Source organism: Leucoraja erinacea, chromosome 28 (assembly GCF_028641065.1).
Source record: "Leucoraja erinacea ecotype New England chromosome 28, Leri_hhj_1, whole genome shotgun sequence".
In the NCBI taxonomy this organism is placed as follows: Eukaryota; Metazoa; Chordata; class Chondrichthyes; order Rajiformes; family Rajidae; genus Leucoraja; species Leucoraja erinaceus.
This window is the reverse complement of record NC_073404.1, coordinates 13534735-13552045: the sequence shown is the minus strand read 5'-3', so window position 1 is coordinate 13552045 and position 17311 is coordinate 13534735. Positions and strand designations below refer to the sequence as shown.

At 44.7% G+C, this 17311-nt stretch overlaps 1 protein-coding gene across 1 annotated transcript in view; it reads right to left on the bottom strand.

Annotated features, from left to right (window-relative positions):
- The window catches only part of smg6 (SMG6 nonsense mediated mRNA decay factor), a 299932-nt gene that overhangs the window by 240980 nt on the left and 41641 nt on the right, over positions 1-17311 (bottom strand). The window contains exon 9 of the mRNA XM_055657778.1: positions 1441-1502. Within this exon, the coding sequence (XP_055513753.1) occupies positions 1441-1502 (62 nt within the window). The remainder of the gene's footprint in view (positions 1-1440; positions 1503-17311) is intronic.

Genomic DNA, 17311 nt, shown 5'->3' with positions numbered 1-17311 from the left:
GCACCATGTCATAGGAAAGATGTTGTGAAGCTGGAAAGGGTGCAGAGAAGATTTACAAGGATGTTGCCGGGACTCAAGGGCCTGAGCTCTAGCGAGAGGTTGAGCAGGCTAGGACTCTATTCCTTGGAGCGCAGGAGGATAAGGGGTGATCTTATGGAGATGTATAAAATCATGAGAGGAGTAGATCAGGTAAACGCGCAGAGTTGGGGAGTCGAGAACCAGAGGACATAGGTTTAAAGTGAGGGGGGGAAAGGTTTAATAAGAACCTGAGAGGTCACTTTTTTACACAAATATTGGTGGGTGTATGAAACGAGCTGTCGAAGGAGGTAGTTGAGGCAGGTACTATTGCAACATTTAAGAAACATTCAGATAGTTACATGGCAAGGATAGGTTTAGAGGAATATGGGCGAAGCACAGGCAGGTGGGACTAGTAGAGATGGGACATGTTGGTCAGTGTTGGCATGATGACCCAACAAGAAGGGTCTGTTTCCACACTGTATGCCTCTGACTCAATATACTGCCAAATAAAGATACTATTTATGACATTACTGAATGTTTATATTTGAATGAAAAGGAATATCAATTAATCAATATCCAAAAGCAAGGTTGGGTGGACGAGCATTAGGGTATTATTGGAATGGGACATTCTATGCATTTCAGACTTCTGAACATTGCATTTATGAGAACATTTATGAGACTTCAGAACATTCCATTTATGGGTTACATTGATTCACCCAATTACCAGGGAGTTTGTTCTTGGACGTTCCTGATATTCAAGTCATCTCTATATTCAAGCTTCACATGTTCAGATCAACTCATGTTGACAGGGAACCTGGGCTACTGCACGCAATGCTCAAATCACATGTTATACCATGGCATCTCAGATCAAGCTGCAGCCTGCCAAACAGGACTCAGAATGTAACACTCCCTCGCCAAGATGTACACAGGCACAGGGAACAAAGTATTGCTGCAGAATGGGTTTTGAAGATGAGAAAGAGCTCACATTTTACTCCTGGAGCTGAAAATGTTTCAGCGGCTCGAAGTGCTGCAACGCTGGAGGACTGGGCCTCTATGGTTGATTAATGCATCAGCACCCGAGTGTGAAGTACGAAAAGAGTTGTTCAAACCTGCCACTCGATGCTGTCATAATCTCTGAGCTGTAGTTTGTAGCACTGGAGAGGTTTGCAGAATGCTGCCCATTCGTGGTGTGCCAGCTAGAGGTTGCATTGTCCAGATACCAAAATTACATATCAAAATGCGATATTGCTGCTCCACAGCAGAGAAAACAGCTCACAAAGAGTTAATGCCAAGTTTATTTAACATGCTGAAACTGCTGGCATTACAATATTTAATTTCAACACTACACAGGAAACAAAATTCTCTGAGGATCCATTGAAGTGTCATCTTTAATATACAAGAGAAAATATATTTTGCACTTACCCTATCTTAGTGAACAGCTTCCCTTGGGCATGAAGAAAATTCAGGATAAATCTTTTATTCAGCTGTGTTTAGGGGGGGGGGGATAAAATGGAAGGGTAGGGGGAAAAAAAAAAAAGAAAGAGACAATTAATCTTCTCGCAGCATGTTCTTATCAGCAGTCAACATCAGAGGCAGAGGACAGCATGACCACTGCTCAGTGGCAAGGAACAGATGCCTGGAAACGAAACGTGCCCACAGTCACAGACAGACCTGCTCCTGCTGCCAAGGCTCAGTATCATTCGGCACAGTGCCGCCCTCTGCTGGAGATCATCCTTATCTAAAGGCCATTGCGAATGATGTTCAGACACTGACCTCAGGACCCATCTGACAGCAGGTGAATAAATTTAACATCCAACTCAAAATTACAGCAAAACAAGTATTAGCAACCTATAGGAATCAAGTGACTTTGGCTGGCCAGAAACACTGTTAACAGCCAGGATACAAAATGGAATATCAACATCACACAGCACTTCACCCAACAAATCAACAGGCTCCCGCCCCATCTTACAAGACATTCATACTAAATAATTACTCATCTTTAAAAATTGTATGTAAGGATGGCCCTTGTGTTCGTTTCAGTACAATAAGCTCAGGTGAGTTTTGGGGTGTGAGAGTAAATGTTTTTAGAGGGAAATGAGAGTCACGGAACAAAAACACGTACTTTCCTAACTGCTGCTTACAAGTTGTCAAAGTACCTGCTTCCATCACCCTCTCAGCCAGATTCTAACCAACATGAGTGAAAAAATCTTTCCTCAGGTCCTTTCTGAACCTCCTGCCTTTTACCTTAAACTTATGCCCTCTGGGTTCAGCCACTTCTCCTCTGGGGAAATCTATCTTCCTATTTACCCTATCTGTGCTCCTCGTCAGATGCGATGACAAAGCCGGTACTGAAGGCTAACAATCAGCCTCAGGCTTTCACATGCATCGACCAGCCTGTTCAGACTAACAGATATGTTGTGAGAGCAGAGGCAAAATGGGATGCAGGCCGGGACAGGTGTGACTGAGGGAGCACTTTTTCCCCTGCTCTACTCTGTAGGAAGCAGGCACCCTATCGTTAGCCTCAACCCAACCTCATGTGCCACCAGCAAAAGGCATCAAAGCTGGCGGGAGAGCGGTCTCCCCATTTGTCTACCTCAGCGCGAGAAACAATTGTTACCAGCTGGAGGACATGAAAAGCACAGAGCACTTCATTATAAGTATGCCAGACCTTGGGGAAATGATCATGTTCCTGCCTCGCAATTCTAGCCTCTACATTTAAATCAATTGTAAAAACTCAATCAGAAAAATAATCAGCACTCAGCTTTGGCCAGGCCAGGCCAGTCCAGCAATTCTCAGAACCAGTGCTTCATTATAGTGATGCATATTAGCACAAATCTCATAGCTGCTTATCACAGTGCCATTATTTAATACAAAATTGTGCTGTTTAAATGCTAAAAGCCTAATCGGCAAACTGATCAACAGATCCGATCTCCAAACTTTAAATTCCATTGTCCGGACCAGTACAACGAATTGGAAATGGTTACTGTGGAGATGTCCCAAACTTTACACATTCATATCTTCACAAGAGATAATTCCAAAATTTTACATTCCAAAAGAGAGAGAAAAACATCAGATTATCTTGGTTCAATTTAGCAGATGAGGAACATTTAGAGAAGTTTACAGTGAGTCACCAGTCAGAAGACCAGTCGGTCCTGGGTTTAGTTGGGGCAGAAGAGAGGGCACTTCAATTAGTCTTGATGATCATTGGCTAGAGAAAGCCAAGAAACTGATTCCAGAGATCCCATTCCTCGGTCCTTGCGCAGCACAGGATGTGGAGGCAGAGAGAGGGGCACTGGAGAGAGAATATTGCTCATCTCTGAATTGCAATTCCCATTTTACAGTCCAAGTTGAAAAGCTCACCAACACTCTGAGTGGATTGGCCTTATTCACGGTGACACAGCGGTAGAGTTGCTGCCTTGAAGCGAATGCAGCACCGTCGACTTGAGTTCAATCCTAACTATGGGTGCTGTCTGTACGGAGTTTGTACGTTCTCCCTATGACCTGCGTGGGTTTTCTCCGAGATCTACAGTTTCCTCCCACACTCCAAAGACGTACAGGTATGTAGGTTAATTGGCCTGGTAAATGTAAAAATAGTCCCTCGTGGGTATAGGATAGTGTTAATGTCCGGGGATTGCTGGTCGGCACGGACCCGGTGGGCTGAAAGGGCCTGTTTCCGCGCTGTATCTCTAAACTAAACTAAACTAGACCAGAGGGCAGTTGGTCCCAATGGAACACAGATGTCTCCGACCACAAAACAGCGTTTTCAGAGGGTGTTGAGTGGGGGTGGATGTGTGGGTGGAGAGAAGCTGGGTCATGAGAAAAGCAAAGTGCCCTCAGCCTTCTGCCCTTTTGTTCAGATCAAGGCATTGGCCCATCCATTACCCAGCAGCCTCACCCTGCACAAACAGTGATCTGTACTGCCGAGCAGTCGTGTTCAACTCATTTCTCATAAACGTTCTCAACCCCCGTGACAGCCCCAAGAGTCATGATGAGCCCGGGGATGAATTTTCGTGGGGTTGGACAAAGTGAATTTGCAAGCTGCAACCCGGCAGTGCGAGGCAGCTTCAGTTCCCTCCGTCTCCAGCCAGAGTTCCGCTTCACACGGGAGGGGGAGGGAATAACGTTCAAAAACAAAAATAAAAAAAGCCCCTGGTGCACATGTCAAACACTTAAATATGGCCTGCAATGAACGGATGCGGCAGAGGAGAGAAGACGCACAAAGGTTTCCACTCAGTGATCTGCTTAGTAAGGAGGGTGAGCAAAGGTAGGTGATAATCGGCCTCACGAGCTGCTCCAACCTACCGCTGCGGCACAGCTACATGGATCTTGTCACGTCGCTTCGCCACATTCACTACAAGTGTGTGGTTTTGTGTTTAACCACCCAAACTGCAACCTGGCACACACTGGCCGACAACAGTAAAACAAGTATATTGGAAACCAGCAGCACTTCTTAAAATGAATCGTGGTGATATACCACTTCAGTTGTGGTTTGAGTGACCGAGGTCACAAGTGCACGAACCTGGCCTGTGTGTGACACCAGTCATGTCATTACCACGTAAAACACTTCCTCTCCCTCAATGAGCCTGAACTTACCCACAGCCCATCTCGGGCTAACTAGCCAACTGCTGAATAGACACCCTCAGTGGGAAAGAGGTAGTTTTTTACGAGGGGGCTGAGACGCTAGTAGATAACCAAATTAAGGCTGTGAACTCCCTCAGGCAGCAGCTCTTCAACTGTAGCACTGACAATGATCGGCGCCTCAGCTGGAACGAGAATCAGGTGATGCCTGACACCATCTTAACTTTCAACAAAGATTACTGATTGAGCAGACTCATAATCCTGACCCATATTAAGCATCCATGGTGGGGAGAATGCCAATTGAAGCTGCTCCAGGTACTGATCAATAAACACAATTCACTTTCCACTGAAACGCCTCCTCCAACCAGATGTGTGGCTTTACCCCCGTCAGTTGATGCAGCCCTAATTTCCAGCACATCTGCTTTGAAATCCCACTCTCACTCCCAGGCAGAACAGCAGCAGAGTTCCCCTGGTCCCCACCTTTCCCCCCCACCAGCTACCACGTCCATATATCATCAGGCACCCCCACTTCCACCAGCTCCAATGTGATACCATCACCAGTTACATCTTACCCTCTTCACCCCTTTCTGCTCTCTATGGGGATTGCTCTCTTCACAACTCTATGGTCCCTTCATTTCTCCCCATCCCCTGACACTTTTCCCTGGAACAGTGGGAGGTGCAAGATTTCCCTCTTTATCTCCACCCTCACCACTATCCAGGGACCTAATCAGCCCTTCCAGATGAGGCAAATTCGCCTGAACCCTCTCCAATCTGGTCTGCTGCAAGCGGTGCTCTTGATGTGGCCTCCTCTACATTGGCTAAACCAATGTTTCACAGAGCATCACCACTCTGTCCACAATGGTGATCTTGAATTTCCGGATGCATGCCATTTGCACTCTCTTTCCCACCCCCACACCAACCTGTCTGACCTCAGGCTTCTCTATTGTTAAGGAGATTAGAAAAACGCCACCTCCTATTCCCCGTGGGTATCTTACAACCCAATGATCTAAATATTAAATTTTCCAATTTTAGATAACTCTCATACCCTGTGCTCTCCTCCCTCACCCATTCACATGTCCACGTAGTTTTCTCCTCTGTTCATCCCTCCCGCCACCTCTTCCCTCTACCCATCATCCTCCCCTCAATTGGTTCCACCTCTCCTCCGCCAGCCTCTATTCCACCCCTATGTACTGCTTCACATAGGCAATCTTTCCTATTCCCACCCGGTCCTGATGAAGTGTCAACTTGTACCTCCTGCCCCCACAGATGCTGCTTGACCCACTAAGTTTGTTTTTACATTCTATTTCTGTTCGAGATTCCAGCATGTGCAATCGCTTTTGTCTTCTTTGACAACATTTACTTGATGCCCAGTATATCTCAGAGCGAGCTCACTTAACCATAAATTCTTTAATAATTTTTAAATTATTTCAATTTTAATCCAGGTTGATGTGATTCAGTAAATGTTTTAATTGTATATAAATCGACATCTCCAAGTGTGTCCACATTAGACACAGAGTAAGTTTCCCTCTATTGTTCCACCACACACCCCCAGGGTCAGAAATAGAGTGAAATTAACAGCTGGAGTGTCAGAGTTGCCTATCTAGAAACAGCCCTTTCGAAGTCCACACCAATCATCAAGCACCCATTAACACTAATCCTACGTACACCAGTTCATTTTACTCCCCCCACAATCCCATAAACACCCCCACATTCTACAACTTCCCTACTATATGGGCAATTTACAATGACCTATGATGGTCATGACCAATGATACCAATGTTGGTACAACATACCAACCCCCACATGCAAGGTCTTCACGATAGCACTGAATGTCAGATTTGAACCCAGGTTACAAAAGCATTGAATTCCACGAGCTCTACTAGCCATTGTGCCACCCCATGGTGCTATCCACATAGTCACACACAGCATGGGCTGCATTTGTTAGATTCAAAGTAAACTCTTTGTATGCTGTCCTGTCACTCATTCCCCAGGTAGGGACAGCAGAGGTTGCACCCAGGTATCCCTGGAGATGGAGCATGCAGTATCAGTTGACTCACTGAAGCCCAGGACTTCCAGATACTGCAAGGGTTAAGTGTATTCTGGACAAGGAGGACATTATTTTATTTCCATTGTTTGCTGTTGAAAGTAAAGTTACTTTATATTAAAACGGAGCAGATATAGAGGAAAGCTCATACTACCCTACCAATCACACTCTCCTACACCAGGGGCCAGACTGTTAGATATACAGGAAAGCTGTCTCTGGGTGGGGACGGCATGGGTTGAACACTAACCAAATCTCCCTCTGCAGTTTTGTCACACAGACGAGGCACCACATGGATGGCACAATCATACTGTTGCACTTGGGATTAATGTCATGACTGCCAGAGATATGTGTTGAATCCAGCAAACCGGGTTCCAGCCCAGAAGGATTTTTAGGTTTAAATGTTTGGATGGAACATAAGATTGGAAAGTACTTGCTAAATTTTCCAGTTTCGATTGAGGTAAGATTGGCCCCACTCAAACCACAGAAAGTTCATACCAACAAGTACAGTTCTCACACAAGCTTCTCTCGAATAACCACCAAGAGACAAGATGCTTTTAGCATTTTTTTAAATTATTTTGGACTGCAACGAGCATTGCACGTACACCAGTTCCTCACTGAGTAAATCATTAGCCCTGTCCTAATGGACAGTATTTCTGACCAATTGGTGACCTTTGAAATCATTTTCTGCTGATATAAATTGTAACAATAAACATCATTATTCTATCCAAATGATCCCAGATTTCATTTTCTTCATCATGATCACTGTTGATACAAGTACAGCAACAGCAAAGCTTCCCAAGATTGGAGTCTGTCTCATTCCGGATTGTCAAAGCTGCCACAGCCAGACATAAAAACAGTTTTGATCCACGAGTAGTTGCTCTACTCAACAACCAAAAATCTGTAGCCTCCCTTTGAGCTGGTATTTTGTTGGTTCACATGCTTGATCAATGGTGTTTTATTATTATTATCATTAATGTTTTATTATTATTAATGTTTAGTGTTTTCTGAGTTATTCGTAACTATCACTGTATGTCATGTTGCTACTTGTGGGCGAAGCACCAAGGCAAATTCCTTGTATGTGAATACTTGGCCAATAAACTTACTTACTTACTTATTCTAAGAGCAATAGACAAGTATAGGGTGATCAAAGCTCCACTCTGTGGCAGCTCAATAGTCTGGGGTAAGGAGATTACCACGGAGCAAAACTGCACAGACTGCCATTCAACAGTAAATTTTTTCAAGGAACCGTGTAAAAGGTTAACCTCAAGTTATAATATCTTGATAATCTGATTCAAAGTAGTCAGCAGCACATCATAATAAAAATCCCCTTCTCCATGCGTCTGACTGGGGTGAGTAGCTGGATCCTACCGTGGTTAAAACTAGGTGAATTGTGATTTGATACGTGAGGGAACCAAAATCAAGCTGATATGGGAAATAGAATTTTATCACAACTATGTAATTTCCAACATCGTCTCTTAGTGTGTGATAAAATCCGTTCACAGAAGTCTGCTCAATTCACTTCGGAAATTTGACTCAATCTTTAGAAGATCAGCATGCTGTCAAATGCAGCCTCCAATGAGCTTCTCGAGAGCAGAAAACAGTTCATTAGAAAGTCCTAAACAAGGAATTGACTTCAAACTGCATCTCCATCAGTGACCTCTGCTGCCCCTTCAGATACAGACAACTGTTACGACACACTCAGACGCACAAAATCCTCAGGGGAAACTACAGATATCTTTCCCAGTAGCATTGTTGCGAACACGTACAAAACACTTTCAGACAAAGATTTCGGATCTCATGCTTTCCTGCAACAATTAAATATTATCACACAGAGCTTTAGTCAAGTGCAAAATCCCCACTGAAATAATGGCCAGGATGAATGTCTCTTTCACTGTCAGTAAATACAAGTTGCAAACTGAGTTTGGGGCATTCTTGGTGGCCATGTAGCCAAAGCACAGAAATGACCCTGAACATTGAGACTATGGAAAAACTAGTGGGTAAATGTTGCACTGGTGAATCAATCTTGAGAAGGCAGTCAGACCAGTTAGTGGTCTCATTCAACAGATGGCAGCTACTGTAAATCTCTTCACTGGCGTTTTAGTGAAGGTATGCGGGTGTGATTTCAAAAGTGGACAAACCAATTCTGTAAGATTTATGATGATCAGTTTGAGTATCCTCAATGATGTTTCCACTGGGTGACCTACTATAGTTGTGAATGCAGTAGGCGAGCACAGACAAGAGCACTGCTCCAAGTCTAGGTTTCAGGTTACAGCTGGAATTAGTGAGACAACGTACAGTCTCTCACAAAAACAATGCTGGAAGAACTCAGTGGGCCAAGCAGCATCCGTGGAGGCAAAAGTTGTAAGCCACAGTTTCAGGTCAAAACCCTGCAAATCTAGGTTTCAGATTACAGCTGAAGTTTAGTTTAGTTCAGTTTAGTTTAGTTCAGAGATACAGAGTGGAAGCAGGCCCACTAACACTATCCTACACACACTCGGGACAATTTAACCAAGCCAATTTACCTACAAGCCTGTACGTGTGGGAGGAAACCAGAGCTCCCTGAGAAAACCCATGCAGGTCACGCGGAGAACCTACAAACTCTGTACAGACAGCACCCGTAGTCAGGATCAAACCCGGGTCTCTGTCACTATAAGGCAGCAACTCTCCCACCAAATTGCCACCGTGACGCCCAGTAGTTTGTGCGACAACTTGTACTTCCTCACAAAACAAAACTAGATGATAGAGGTGGGGGTGGGGATGCGGAGAGGAGAGGAGACAACCAAAGGGCAAAGAAATCTAGGTGGACAGGCAAATGTTTGTGGGAGGAGAGCACTGGGGGTGTGGGTTACCTGAAATTGGAAACCCAACTCACTTGCGATCTGAATCCTAATTTCATGTTCCCCTCCCACATATACCTGCCTGTCCACCTAGATCTCTTCTCCCTTTGTTCATCCCCCCCACCACATGGTTCCATTCTCTCCATCATCCTCTCCACATTTGGTTCCATCCATCCCCTACCAGCCCCTAAAACCATTTACCAGTCTCACCTCCGATGTACTGCTATGTATTTGCAATATTTCATGTTCCCTCATAATCCTGACACAGGTCTCGGCAGGAAACGTCAACTAGCACCTTTTGCTCCACAGATGCTGCTTGACCTGCCGAGTTATTCCAGCATTCTGTTTTTGTTCTAGATTTCACCATTTGCAGTCTCTTTGGTCTTTGTACTGCCTCAGTACACACAGTGCCACACTGATGAATGAAATCTCATAAGCTTGGCATTAGTTGGTGCTGGTTTAACTGTGATAATGATTTTAACATAAACGTAGCCTCAGAAAAAGAGCCAGCGTTTCTGACCATCTTCACTCTAGAGCCACACCTGCTAGGAGTCCAGGTCTGGGCACGTGCTCGTCAGATCTCTATTTCTCTGCTCACTAAGCTCACAAGCATGATAGCAGAGGTGTGGTGGCATTCATGAAAGCCGTCAGCATCTTGAGAAGAGGAAGCAGTGACAACTGGCAAAAACATCGCTTACGAGGTATAAAGATTAAATGACGCATTACATTGCTTGACGGAGTGGCTCCAATGTAACTGGAGGCTGTGCAAGAAAAAAATGAGCAAATCCACGTGATGTGGGTTTAAACTATTTAGCTTTTCAATATTATCCTGAGAGAAAATACAATGCCAATGATTAGAGCATGAGCTCATCTGTGTTAACCATTTAACTGACATTCCCATTCATGCCACAAAGTACTCAGTAATCGGATACTACATGTGGAACTAAAAGAGCTTAAATTGATTCAGCTCCTCCAGCAGTTCAAGTTGAGACTACCATGTCACAGGAGCAAATATTGATCACCTACTGAATCCAGGTGCAGCAATCTGACATGGTAAGGAGAAGGGGTGTGAGGAATTTCCTGTCGAGACATTTCTGATTCCCATTCTAATCAAAATCCTAACCGGTTAAAATTGAGAGGAAAGTTCCCAAACATCACAGCATTCACTCCTCCAAACTCAGAGGCACCTCAAGCTTTGTGCAGCAGCATAAATGAATCATCCAGCTGGTTGTTCAACCAGGCTTCAGTTCCTTCTTTACTGTAACCACAGGCTCCCTCGCAAGTGTACCAACCATGCTTTGAGAACTTCTTTGAACTGACGTACAATTAAGCAAATATTTCTCAGGAACCTAGTAGAGAACAGTGAGAAAAGATTTAAAAGAGACCTGAGGAGCAGCTTTTCCATGCAAATGATCATGGATATAAGGAAAGAGCCAGTGGTAGAGGTGTTGAAACAACGTTAAAAAGACATTTGGGCAGGTACATGGATAGAAAAGGTTGATAAAGATTGGAACCAAAGACAGTCAAATGGGACCAGCTCAGGTAGGCAACTTAGTTGTCATGAGGTGGGCCGAGGGGACTGTTTCCTTGTTATGTAGATGTATAAAATAAATGAGCACAATAAAAAAAAAAACTAGAACTCCAAAATTAATGGACCAACAGGTAATAAATCCCAGATGAGCTGCAGCCCATGGATTTTAGGGTAGTCACAACAGAGAAAGTGGGTGCCTGGCTGTCACCTTCCACAATTACAGAGGATCGAAAACACTTCCCACAGATTGGAAGGCAGCAAATGTAAGCCCATTATTTAAGAAAAAAGACAGAGAGAAAACAGGGGACAGTTCGGCCTAACATTTGTAGCTCAAACATACTGAGGAAGTAATAACACAGCATTCAGAAAATAATAAGATTGAGTAGAGGGCTCATTGATTAACAAACGGGAAATTATATTTCAACAAACACTTCTGGAATTGAGAATTGGTTAACAACTTATTAGCAGCAAGATGAAGCTATTTTGTCCCTGTCCCACCAGTCTATAAGATCACAGCTGATCGTTTACCTCAGCGCCACTTTCCTGCAGCAATTCCAGATACCTTAATTCCCTTAATATCTAATAAATCACCCATCTCTTTCTTGAAAATGTTCAGATTAAATCCTCAGAAGCCAAATGGGTAGAGAATGGCAATAATTCACCTTTGCAATTTACAAGTAATTTTGTTTTAATTAAACCACACCTAATCAATAGACAATAAATGCAGGAGTAGGTCATTCAGCCCTTCGAGCCAACACCGCCATTCATAGTGATCATGGCTGATCATCCACATTCAGTAGCCCATTCCTGCCTTCTCACCATATCCCCTGACCGCTATCTTTAAGAATTCTATCTAACTCTCTCTTGAAAGCATCCAGGGAATTGGCCTTCACTGCCTTCTAAGGCAGAAAATTCCACAGATTCACAACTCTCTGGGTAAAAAGGTTTTTCCTCATCTCCATTCTAATAATCCTTCTAAACTTTAGTGAAGTTTAGCCAACTTGATCTCTTCTTACGACAAGCCCGCCATCCCAGAAAACAGTCCACCAAATCTTCACTGCACTCTCTCCATTGCAAGTGTATTATTAGATTAGATGGAAGACCACAGACCCATGACCCTGATACAGTTTCACCAGTACCAATGCAGCAACTGTGAGGCTCCAGGGATAGGGATTTCAGCTCCAGGGTTACACTACAGAACCCGGGCTTGTTCTTTTTGGATCAAATAAGGTTGCAAGGAAACATGGGAGAGACGGACAAGATCATCGTTAGTTTATATCGCGAGATTTCGAGTTATAAGGAGAGAATGAATAGACTGAAATACAGGAAGCCAAAGGGTGACTTGATAAGAAATTTATAAAATGAGAATCATTTGAGTCACATACTGTTTCCCCAGAATAAGAGGGGTCTAAAATTAGCATTAAGGCAACTGGGGAAACATTTAAAGGGGGCCTGATGGGCAATTTCTCTCCACATGGAGGGTGGTGAGTATATGGCAGATGCGGGAACCATCACAACAATTTAAAGACATTGGATTGGTGCATGGACAGGAAGGTCAGAGGGAACAAGGGCCAAACACATGTAAATGGGATTAACATTAAGATAGGCATCTTGGTCGGCATGGACAAATGAGCTGAAGAGCCTGTTTCCACTCTTTGAAATAATAAAGTTTCTTGCACAAAAAGCCAAACTTTCCTAATCTTTAATGTACTTGCATATTAACTTTAACTGATTTGTGTACTATGACATCCAAGTCCCTCTGAACAACTTCAAACTCACCATTTAACAAAAAAACACACTTTTCTCCTATCTCACATGCTCACATTTTGCCACATCACATTCCACTTGCATTGTCTTGACACATTTATCTAACCTGTCTTTCTGAAGCCACTCTGAGCTTTTTCACAGGCCACACTGCCATCTAGCTTTCGACCAGACTTGGATATATCGTGCTTGATCCCCTCGCCCACGCACTGATATCATTTGTGTACACATGGGGCCTGGCATCCATTATGTTGCAGCACCCCATCAGTCACAGCCTTCCAACGTCCAAAAGGTCCACCAATTCCTATGTGTTTTACTCATAACTAATCCTTAATCAATACCAGGGTTAACTCCATGAGGGGCATGGATAAGGTCAATGGTTACAGTCTTTTACCCAGGGTAGAGGAGTTCAGAAGTATAGGGCACCTGATTGAAGATGAGGAGAAAAGATTTAAAAGAGACCTGAGGGGCAACGTCTTCACACTGAGGGTGGAGCGTGTATGAACAAGCTGCCAGAAGCTGTAAAGGCGGGTGCAATGACTATGTTGAAAACACATTTAAACGCTTTAATCAGAAAAGGTTTAGATAAATATGGGCCAAATGCAAGCAAATGTAAAAGACCAACTCAGCCATAAAACATGGCAAGCGTGGAAAAGTAGAGCCAAAGGGCCTGTTTCTGTAAGACTCCAATACCATCCACTTTAATGATATACACAAAATGCTGGAGTAACTCAGCGGGACAGCAGCATCTTTGGATCCAGAGATGCTGCCTGCCCCGCTGAATTACTCCAGCATTTTGTGTCCATCTTCGATGTTAATCAGTATCTGCAGTTCTTTCCTACACCATCCACTCTAATTTTGTTTAATTACCTTGTGTGACAATTTACAGAAGAGCTGCTGAAAATCCAATTATATTACAGCCATTGGTTTGCCTGGCCCTATTTTGAGAGTTACAACCTCAAAATTCTGACAAATCTGCCAAACGTGATTTCCTTCCCATATATCCATGTTGACCCACTTCAGCAGTTTAGCATGGCTCCTGCGCAAGGATGTCACAAAGCACTGGGAAGCACAGGGGTGTAGCAAGCAGAGCCATTGCCTCACAGCACCAGAAGCCAGAGTTCCATCCTGACCTTAGCTGCTGTTTGCGTGTTTTCACATACTCCCTTTGACAACGTGACATTTCTCCCTTTTCTCTGGGTTCCTCACACATCCAAAGACATTCGGGTCCGTAAGTTAAATTGGCCTTTGTAAAATACCATTAGTGTAAAATCGGGGGAGGGTTCATAAGAACATAGGAAGAATAAAAAGCATGGGATTATTGTGGGATTTGCGTAAAAGGGTAATTTAAAGCAGTGTGAATTTGGGCTAAAGGACCGGTTTCTGTGCTGTATATCTCTTTGAATTTTTCCAAGTGTATCCTATTATTATTTTCTATGTAGCCTGTAACTACTTCATTGATAGTTGATTCTAACGTTAGGATAAACATAGGATTATAGACCAAGCTCAAGATTGAACTCTGGTTTCTGGTGCTTAGGCATCAGCTCAACTTGCTACATCACTGTGCCTCCCAGTGCTTCATGAATTCTCGAGACATCCTTGCACAAGGTTCGCTGGAGATGAGCTCTGACTGCCGGCCCTGCGGCCTGCGGTGCTTCTGGCAGCAGCGCGGCGGGGATTTTAAATCTTCGACCGCCGGCCTGCGGCCTACACCAACCTGAAGCCGCGGTCTCCAGTGGAGAAGCACCGATTCAGGATTTACCTGGACTTTATCTGGACTTTACCTTGTCTGAACATCTGGACGCCTGCAGCGGCGGCTGCGGAGGGTTGAGGTCCCGACCACGGGGAAAATGGAGGAGGACTGGCCAGATTTTGTGCCTTCCACCACAGTGAGGAATGCTGTGGTGGATGTTTGTGTTAAATTTTTATTGAGTTTTTATGTGTTCTTTTTTCATTGTACCGCTGCTGGCAAATGCCATTATTCTGTGTTCGCACTTCTGGGTGAGATGCTAACTGCCTTTCGTTGTCTCTGTACTTGTACAGTGCACAATGACAATAAAGTTTGAATCTGAATCTGATCTGATTTCACTTGTACTTTATGTGCAAGTGATGAATAAAACTGATATTGATATTGATTGATATTGATGCTAAACTGTGTAGGAAGAAACTGCAGATGCTGTTTAAATCGAAGATAGACACAAAATGCTGGAGTAACTCAGCGGGACAGGCAGCATCTCTGGAGAGAAGGAATGGGCGACGTTTCGGGTCGAGACCCTTCTTCAGACTGATGTCTGGGGAGTGGGAGGTACATTATAAGGAAGTGTATAGATAAGGAAGTGTAAGGTGTCAAAACAGGACAAAGGGAATGAGGTTCAAGGAAAACGTAGAATAGATTATTATTAATTAGGAGAAGTTAACAACAAAGCAAACAGAGATAAAATGAAGTCGGAGACAGGAAGACTGGTCGGAGAACTGGGAAGGTGAAGGGGATGCGGATGGAGAGAGAGGGAAAGCAAGGGCTACTTCAAGTTAGAGAAGTCAATGTTCATACCGCTGGGGTGTAAGCTGCCCAAACGAAATATGAGGTGCTGTTTCTCCAATTTGCACTGGGTCTCACTGACAATGGGGGAAGAAGCCCTGGACAGAAAGGTCCGTGTGGGAATGGGAGGGGGAGTTAAGGGGGATCGGGCAGGTTTAGGCAGACTGAGCGGCGGTGTTCAGCAAAACGATCACCGAGCCTGAGCTTAGTCTCGCCGATATACAGGAGTCCACACCTGGAACAGCGGATACAGTAGATGAGGTTGGAGGAGGTGCAAGTGAACCTCTGCCTCATCTGAAAAGACTATCAGGGTCCTTGGACGGAGTCAAGGGCAGAGGTGTAGGGACAGGTGTTGCATCTCTTGCGGTTGCAGGGGAAAGTAGCTGGGACGGGGGTGGTTTGGATGGGAAAGGAAGGGTTGACCAGGGAGTTGCAGAGGGAGCAGTCTTTGTAGAAAGCATAAAGGGGTGGAGTTACTAAACTTCTGTCTCACTTCAATTACAGCATATACACTTTAAGTCCGCAGGTATGCAAGGTATGAACCAGTGCATCAACTATCTTCAAATCCATGTTCTGCAATCACTATGAGCTGGGAAACTTATCTTTCAGTCCATTTCCGGTAGGCGGCGCGGCTCTGGCCAGCAGCTGCCTCTGCAGCCTGTCCGCGTTTTATTATTTTTTCGTCTGTGTTTTTATGTAGTGTTTGTTATTTTATGTTGGGGTGTGTGGGAAACTTTTTGAAACTTTTTGAATCTCTCCCTGCACTGAGACCCGACCTTTTCTCGTCGGGTCTCAGTCGTCGTTGAGGCCGTAACGAGGAGCGGCCTCCAACAGGAAGAGACCGGGGACTCAGGTGTCGACTCACCTCACCGTCGCGGAGCTGGCCGGGTCCGGAGCGGTGGAGGAGCGCTGCTGCTGCTGGTGCTGTTGCTGCTGCTGCTGCTGCTGCTGCCGGAGAGTCGGAGGCTCTCTACAGGTCTGTGGACGACGGCGCCGAGCCCACGGCTCCCTGGGGGGAGACCGCTTTTCGGGGCTTCTGCGGCGGCGACTTCTCCCGCCCGAGTTGCGGGGTCGAAGAGCTCCTGGAACGGGGCCTACATCGCTGCCCCGCGCGGCTGGAATGGCCACGGACTCTGCGAGCGCACACCGGGGGCACCAACACCAAGACCCGGTGTGCGACCTCGCACCACCCGGCGTGGCTTTAATGGCCGCGGGACAATCGCCATCGCCAGCCGGGGGCTATGACTTTGACTCTGACATCGGGGGGGGGGGGGAGAGTGCAGTGGAGAGATACGTTTATTTGGCCTCCATCACAGTTATGTGATGGATGTTTATGTTAAATGTAATTATGTTGTGTCTGGGGTCTATTTGTGTGTTATGTATGGCTGCAGAAACGGCATTTCGTTTGGACCTCCAGGGGTCCAAATGACAAATAAATTGATTCTGATTCTGATTCTGATTACTACAATACTCTTTTTTTTCTGCTGCCAGTATTTTACACTTCTCATTCTCTGTAGATCTGTGTTTCTTCCTTTCCATGTGGTTTTCTGCACCACCTTCCACGAAAATAGGTTTAAACCTGTTTTTGCTGTACCTGATAATATATCTCAATGACTTGAGTGACGGGGATAGTGTAGGATATCCAGGCTTGATCATGAAAACAAGTTGGGTAGAAGCACAAGCTATGAGGATGCATAGCCACTTCAAGGGGTTACAGCCATTTTAATTGCATGACAAAGGGAAATTTAAGGTGGAAAATGTGTTATCTACATTAGTAGGAAAATTGGTGGTGAAGCACTTTTAGATAGTGAGAGGATGAAAGGTGTGTTTGTTCAGCAAGGCTTGGGTGCCCTCATATGTGAATCACTTAAAGTTGACATGCAGATTCAGCAAGCAATGATGTTGGTTTTCACTGCAATAGGATTTAAATCTAAGTGTAGAGACATCTTGCTCCAATTATATGGCGACCACATCTGGAATATTGTGTACAGGTCTGGTCT